Raw genomic sequence first — 7,602 nt, 5'->3', positions numbered from 1 at the left:
TTTACGTGCATTTACTGGAATACTTTTCGACAGAATTGACGTTAACAAAATTCCATTCCATACGAACCAACAACAAAATTAGAAAAGAGGAATAAAATCACACAGAGAGTGCCATAGAAATATAGCCCTTATCCCTCACGTCCAATATTTATAGCAGAGCCCAAATATATAGAACCCAACAAGAAAGAAAAGCAGGGAAAAGAAAAGGAAAAGAGATGGAAGCTTTTGGCAAAGGTTATAAAGCTATCCATACAAGTACTTAGAGACATACCCACCTCTAACAAAAATGCTTTTTCCCCTCTTTACACAACCAGTAGACCCATAGAAGATAGAGCCACTCACCAACTTACAAAAGTTTTGTCACAAAAATAGCACCACCACTCACCACCTCACTTCACTCCCCCAAAACAACCACCCAAAATCTCCATCTCTCTCCTTCCTCTTATTTTTTATTTTATTTTATTTTTCTTCAGATAGCTGAATGAATCCAAACACAACTTGGAACAAAAAGGCAAAATACAAAGAGGCAGAAAAATAAATAAATAAATAAACAAACAAACTAAAGAAAAGCTGAGTACCTTCTCTAAGTTTGTGTGTAGTGTGTGCACTTTGCTTTGGGGACTGCAAGCGCAAGCAAACTCTTGCTCTCTCTCGTCTCCCAATTCTCAAAGCTAGAGCCTGAAAACCCAAAAGAATAAAAATAAAAACTCTTCTCTCTCTCTCTCCTTCTTACCCATTACCCGAGAAAAAGAAAATCACATTAAACCCCTCCAAAAACACATGCTCTCTTCTATTCCCCTGTCCCCTTTTCATCATCACTCCCACCACCATCTTCTTCACATCCTTCATTCTCCCTCAATATTCTCTTAGACCTCAAACAACAAAACTTTCCTTTCCTTTTTCTTCTTTTTTTTTTTTTCCCTTTACTGTTCGTTTAATTTCCAAGTAGAGTTGAGCAAAGATGATCACATTATCGGACTTCTACCACGTGATGACGGCGGTGGTCCCGCTCTACGTGGCGATGATCCTCGCCTACGGCTCCGTCAAGTGGTGGAAGATCTTCAGCCCCGACCAATGCTCCGGCATAAACCGCTTCGTCGCCATCTTCGCCGTCCCTCTCCTCTCCTTCCACTTCATCTCCACCAACAACCCTTACGCCATGAACTTCCGCTTCATCGCCGCCGACACTCTCCAGAAAATCATCGTCCTTGCCGTCCTCGCCGTCTGGACCAAAGTCAGCAAGCGAGGCTGCTTGGAATGGACCATAACACTTTTTTCTCTCTCCACCCTCCCCAACACCCTCGTCATGGGCATTCCTCTTCTCAAGGGAATGTACGGCGACTTCTCCGGCTCTCTCATGGTCCAGATTGTTGTTCTCCAGTGTATTATCTGGTACACTCTCATGCTCTTCTTGTTTGAATTCAGAGGAGCCAGAATACTCATCTCCGAACAGTTTCCAGACACTGCCGGCTCCATCGTGTCAATCCATGTCGACTCCGATATCATGTCGTTGGACGGGAGACAGATTTTGGAAACGGAAACGGAGGTGAAGGAGGATGGAAAGCTTCATGTGACTGTGAGGAAATCCAACGCTTCGAGATCGGACATATTCTCGAGAAGGTCTCAGGGGCTGTCGTCGACGACGCCGAGGCCGTCGAACCTCACCAACGCCGAGATTTACTCTCTTCAGTCGTCGAGAAACCCGACGCCCAGAGGCTCCAGCTTCAACCACACGGATTTTTACTCCATGATGGCCGGAGGGAGGAGCTCCAACTTCGGCGCCGGCGACGTTTACGGCCTCTCGGCTTCAAGAGGCCCGACGCCGAGGCCGTCGAACTACGATGAAGATGGGGCGATCAAGCAAACGATGGCGGCTACTGCTGCGACGAGGTTCGGTCACCAGAATACGACGTCGTCGCATTATCCCGCTCCGAACCCGGGGATGTTTTCGCCGACCGGGTCGAAAAACCCGGCGGCCAAGAGTAACAGTAAGCCTAATGGGACTAATCAAGCTCAGCAGAAAGGAAGCAACGAAGAGGCTAATAAGGATCTTCATATGTTCGTTTGGAGTTCAAGTGCTTCTCCGGTCTCCGATGTATTTGGAAGCCATGAATATGGTGGTCATCACGATCAGAAAGATGTTAGATTAGCTGTCTCTCCTGGGAAAGGTAATGTGCTGATTTTTCGCTTTTTTCCATTTGGTAGGTTAATTGGTGTGTTTTTATTTAGTTAAATATTTTTTTTTCAGTGGAGGGTCGGAGAGAGAACAATCAAGAAGAGTATTTGGAAAGAGATGATTTCAGTTTTGGAAATAGAGGGGCTTTAGATGTTAATAATAACAACCATGAAGGTGAAAAGGCAATTAATGGCGGCGGCGGTGGCGGTGGTGGTGATGGGAAACCAAAAGCCATGCCTCCAACGAGTGTGATGACAAGGCTTATTCTCATAATGGTTTGGAGAAAGCTGATTAGAAACCCCAACACTTATTCAAGCTTAATAGGCCTCATTTGGTCTCTAGTTTCTTTCAAGTAATACTAATTTGTCCCTTTTCATGTCTTCAGAATTTTTTCTTTCCTTATTCATGAAAAATCTTTTAGTCTTTGCGTATGAACAATGATCATTAGATTTTTCTTTTTTTCTTGGGATGTTTCTTGTTTTTTTTTTTTGCAGGTGGCATGTTCAAATGCCAGCCATAATAGCGCAGTCCATTTCCATACTGTCGGATGCAGGACTTGGCATGGCCATGTTCAGTCTCGGTCAGTACAAAAAAAACAACCCTTTTCATAAAAAAGAAATTCTCTAAATGCCTTTGCTATTTACTCATTAATTAACGAGGAGGAAAAAATGCCAGTTTTTTTTTTTCGGGTACTCATTTCTCTCTTTCTCTCTCTCTCTCTCACACACCTTTCATTATTAAATGTGATTACAAAAGAAAGTGTTAAAGCAAAGCAAAGAAACAAACTAGCACAAAAGCAAAGCAAATAGTGAGGAGGCTATAATAATAATAATAATAATGATAACAATATATTTCTTTATCCATCTTTTTCACTATATCTTTCACTTTTTTGTCCCAAGTTTATTCTGGGTTTTGATGTAATGGGTTTGGTGGTGGTGATCATAATTATGAAAGGTCTTTCAAAGATAGACTGACTGACTGACAGACAGTGTTGTGAGTGAGTGATATTTGTGTTGTGATGATAATGGCGGTGGAGCTGTTTATGGGCATGCCAATAAACATACCTTTTCTCTTTTCTCTCTCTCTTTCTTTTCTTTTTCCTTTTTTTTTTTTTTTGAAAAATTTTCTGATTTTTTTTTTTGTCCCATGACAGGTCTTTTTATGGCTTTGCAACCCAGGATCATAGCATGTGGAAATTCCATAGCAGCTTTTGCCATGGCTGTGAGATTCCTTACAGGTCCAGCTGTCATGGCAGCTGCTTCCATTGCTGTTGGCCTTAGAGGCGTTCTTTTACACGTTGCCATTGTTCAGGTCATGGCCTCTCTCTTGTTTCTCTTTCTCTTCTCAATTCTCTTCTTTTATTTTTTCTACAATCTTTCTCTAATTTTATTTTCTCTACAATCTTTCTTTTCTCTTCTGTTGCCTCCTTCTGACACAACCAATGACTTCATACATACCAAAAAAAAAAGTTTTCTTACTTTTATAGACACGTTAATTTTATTTTATGAATTGGAATTTAAAATTTAAATTTTATTATAATAAAAATTTTTTAAAAATAATTATATTTAATTTTTTTATTATTGTAAAAAAATTTCACATATAAATTTAAATTAATGAATTAAACAGACTCATAATATATATACTTAGATAAAATTCTTTATCATTTTCTTCTTAAACAATTAATGTCTTTTTATTTTATTAATTTAAGTTTATAATTTGAGTTTTAATATAATAAAAAATTTTTAAAAACAGTCATATTTAATTTTTTTATTACAATAAAATATTCATATAATATCACATTTTAATTTAAATTAAAAATTAAAATCAGTAAACTAAACGTGCTCTAACTCTTCAAAATTTTTCTTTTAAAGCTATAAATATTGTGTTAGAATCAAGGCATTCCAACCGGGTCTCCAGAGATGAATTTGTATTTTAATATATGGAGATAATAAAAAATAAACCATAAGGCACAAGGGCCAATAAGCAAGAACAGAAAAATAAAATTTGCATAAAAATACAGGAAGACAACAATTATTTTAAAAAGCAGAAGATAAAATTAAGCAAAGTATAAGGGCAAATCCAAGTGAGAAATATAAATATGCATGACCTGTGTTGGAGGTACTTATGTAGAACTAGAACAAACATTTGTCCCATTTATTGACATGTTTTGTTTTGCAATGCATGTGCTTGGATATGCCCCAAAACATATAATAAAACAGGCTGCTCTTCCTCAAGGAATTGTCCCCTTTGTCTTCGCTAAGGAATACAACGTACACCCTGATATTCTTAGCACAGCGTAAGTATATATTTATTCAATTCATGAACTGATTATGGTCCCGTTCATTTCACCGATTCGAATTTTGTTATAGTAAAAAGTTTTCAGAAACAGTCACATCTAACTTTTTTATTGTATCGAGTTTAGAATTCAAATTTTGCTATAGTAAAATTTTTTCAGAAACAGTCACATCTAACTTTTTTATTACAATAAAAAATTCTGACATAAAGTCACATCTCAACTCGAATTAAAAATTCGAATCAGCGAACTAAACGGACCCTATATATATATATATATATATATATAGATATAAAATTTCTTTTTTCCTTGTCTTACATTTTTTGTTCTCTTTCCTAACAAAATAGTGTTCTTTGTTTGCGCAGTGTTATATTTGGAATGTTAATTGCTTTGCCCATAACACTTGTGTACTACATTTTTTTGGGGCTATGAAAGCATATGGAAACCATATTCACTGGCTGGCCATATCCATGTGAAAAAGCTCAGTTGGGCTTTTACCACCTGCCACTAGGCATCAGAAAATATCCAAAGTTGAATATCAAAAAGCAAAAATGAGGAAGGGCCGTACGGTGGAAGAGTGAAGAATCTTTCTTTCGCGTTTATGTTAATTTAGTAGAAAAAAAAAATTTGTAAAATGTTCATGTTTGTAGCGAATTAATTTATATGAAAAGAAAAGAATGTTTCCCTAGTTAATTTATGATTTTTCTTGTTCCACCTGTGTCTCCAAGAATTTATGCTAGTGCAAAGCGACAGAAAGCAGGGAGAAAAAGAATACGAAAAGTGTCGATGTGATGATGGCCTCATATTTTAGCACAAATGTGCTACTAAAGTCCTCATTCTATTTAAATTTTTTATTTACTTGGATTCCTTATTGGTTATTAATGAATACAAATTAATGCAATTTCAAGCATCCAAATATATTATTTTGTGTCAATGACAAATTACACTTACTGAGTCTTGTCACAAAATGCGTCATAAATTTTAATTTATAATAACCGTTCTTTCCTAACCTCTCTTACAAATTTCCCATCTCTTAAATATTTGACAAAAAATGACACTTTGCAGTAATAGTAATGGGGCACCAAAAAAAAAAAATGGTGCCCCTTAACTTAGAGCAGTAGTGAAATCGATCCTAGCTATGTCATGTTACAGCTTTCTTTGCAATATCCCACTCTATATATAACTCGATTGAATCAAATGTAATGTATTTTTCCAAAGAAAAAGTCTGAAGGTGGTTTAGGATTTGGGTCTTTCTTTCAAATCCTCTCGGAGTTAAGAGAATACAAAGAATTATGATATTTTGCGTAAGTTACCAGATCAAACAGAACTAAAATTTTAAACCCTAGAAAAAACCTAAATATTGCATTTATTGTTGCTTTATTATAGTGCCCTCTCTCTCTCTTCTTTTCCCCTTGTATGTGTCTCACCAATCCAATTGAAGCTTTGGTGCTTGCAAATACGTAGTTTACGTTTGATTATTAGTTAGTTCTTAGGCCAAGTGGAAACTCTTTTTCCATCCTATCTTCAAAACTAAATGACAACTTTGATTGACCCATATAAAATTGTTAAGAAAATGTAGTTTATTTCGATAAGTTTTCCCTGTTTTATGCTTAAAGCAATCGAATTCAATAACCAGCAGTTGTGCTATTGGACTGCATGTAGGTAGTGCAAGAAGGGCCCTTCCATTATAAGACATAGCGTTTGATTTTGATATGGACTTGTTTGGAATATTGTTAGACAATAGTCACAATCCAAAGTTTCTTCTCCTTTTCTCGCACGCCCTTTTTCCATCTCCTTATTCCTTTTGGTGACACATTTTGCCTTTTTCTTTGACACCTTTCCCTTTCACTCTTTGGTCTGTCTCTTTGGTGCTTTGTACATCATCACTCGGGTAAACATATTTCTTGGCTTTTGATTTAATACTAATTGCTTATGACATGAACTTGAAGGCTTAATTAATTGGACGTGCCTTATTCCTAACCTAGTAACAAAAACATGATTTTAATTACACCTATATCATAGGCTTTTCACCTTATAAAGTGGAAAAAACTTGAGTTGGAATACAAGCGAAGATAACAAATATGCTGTTGTATTAACGGATTAGTATTGTAACTCCAATTTTAGTGGTATCACCTGGGAAACAAAATATACATGTATATATGTATATATATATATTGGTGTGAGCTTCTATTTCAACCAAGTATGTGATAACACTCTAATACTAAAAAGTAAATGGGAACCTCCTTTATCTTTAGTATAAATTACGCAGTCCCGCATATAACGGAGGTGTAAGTTGAAATTAACAAAATTTACATAATACTGATTAGTAACTTTTTGAATTTAACATAACAGTCTATCAGTTTGCTCTTATTCCGACCATTTTTTTTCGAATGGGAACGAAATGTCACATTTATGAACAGGATATGTTATCTGATTTACTAATTTATGTTTCTATACCTTTTTTCTTTCTTTTTTTTTTTGTAATGAATTTGCATCACATGCATGGAACATTTTATCAAAACATAGGATAAGCTATATCAAAGGCAATTAAACATGGCGAAGGCATAACACCAAGTAAATATCATAAAATATAATGATTTCATCTTAATTCTCACAAAACTTTTACTTTTAATCAAGTCATCGCCTCATATGATTCATATGTATAAAACATCAACAAAACTCTTTTTAAGATACATCTATATAGGTATGGTCCTCACGTTGTACCGTCAAGTACGCTAATCAACAATAAATGAAGGGGATTGACCTACCAAGCCAATCGAGATAAAAGTCTGCTCACCTAACACTACAATAAATAAGAAATTACATGACACCTATTTAATGACATTTTATAAAGAACTGTTGTTTAATGTGCTAAAAAGGCGTGGCATGAAAACTTTCATATTTCAAAATTTTTTATGCACACATTAGATACCGTCTCTAATGTAGCACATAAGAGGACGATTTTCAAAAAACCGTCCTCTAATATAGCACATTAGATGACAGTTTTTTAAAACCGTCATCTAATGTTAAAATTTGTTGGAAAAAAAAGACGGGTTTTTTCCCGCTCATTCTCTTTTTTTTTTTTCAAAAATTTTGAAAGCTTTGATATCTATTTTATAAATTCGAGTACTCT

The 7,602-nt window shown here is 35.7% G+C and overlaps 1 protein-coding gene across 1 annotated transcript; it reads left to right on the top strand.

Annotated features, from left to right (window-relative positions):
- Positions 1 to 228: 228 nt before the first annotated feature.
- LOC21400371 (probable auxin efflux carrier component 1c) lies at positions 229 to 5,141 on the top strand. Its single transcript, XM_010099256.2, has 6 exons — positions 229 to 2,168; positions 2,249 to 2,528; positions 2,671 to 2,756; positions 3,330 to 3,487; positions 4,396 to 4,472; positions 4,835 to 5,141. The coding sequence occupies exons 1-6, from the start codon at positions 962 to 964 to the stop codon at positions 4,899 to 4,901; spliced, it is 1,875 nt and encodes a 624-aa protein (XP_010097558.1). The 5' UTR covers positions 229 to 961; the 3' UTR covers positions 4,902 to 5,141.
- Positions 5,142 to 7,602: the final 2,461 nt, after the last annotated feature.

The sequence above is a fragment of the Morus notabilis genome, unplaced genomic scaffold (assembly GCF_000414095.1).
Source record: "Morus notabilis unplaced genomic scaffold, ASM41409v2 Scaffold884, whole genome shotgun sequence".
NCBI classification, from domain to species: Eukaryota; Viridiplantae; Streptophyta; class Magnoliopsida; order Rosales; family Moraceae; genus Morus; species Morus notabilis.
Note: the sequence above shows the minus strand (reverse complement) of the source record. Positions and strands in the feature narration are given on the sequence as shown.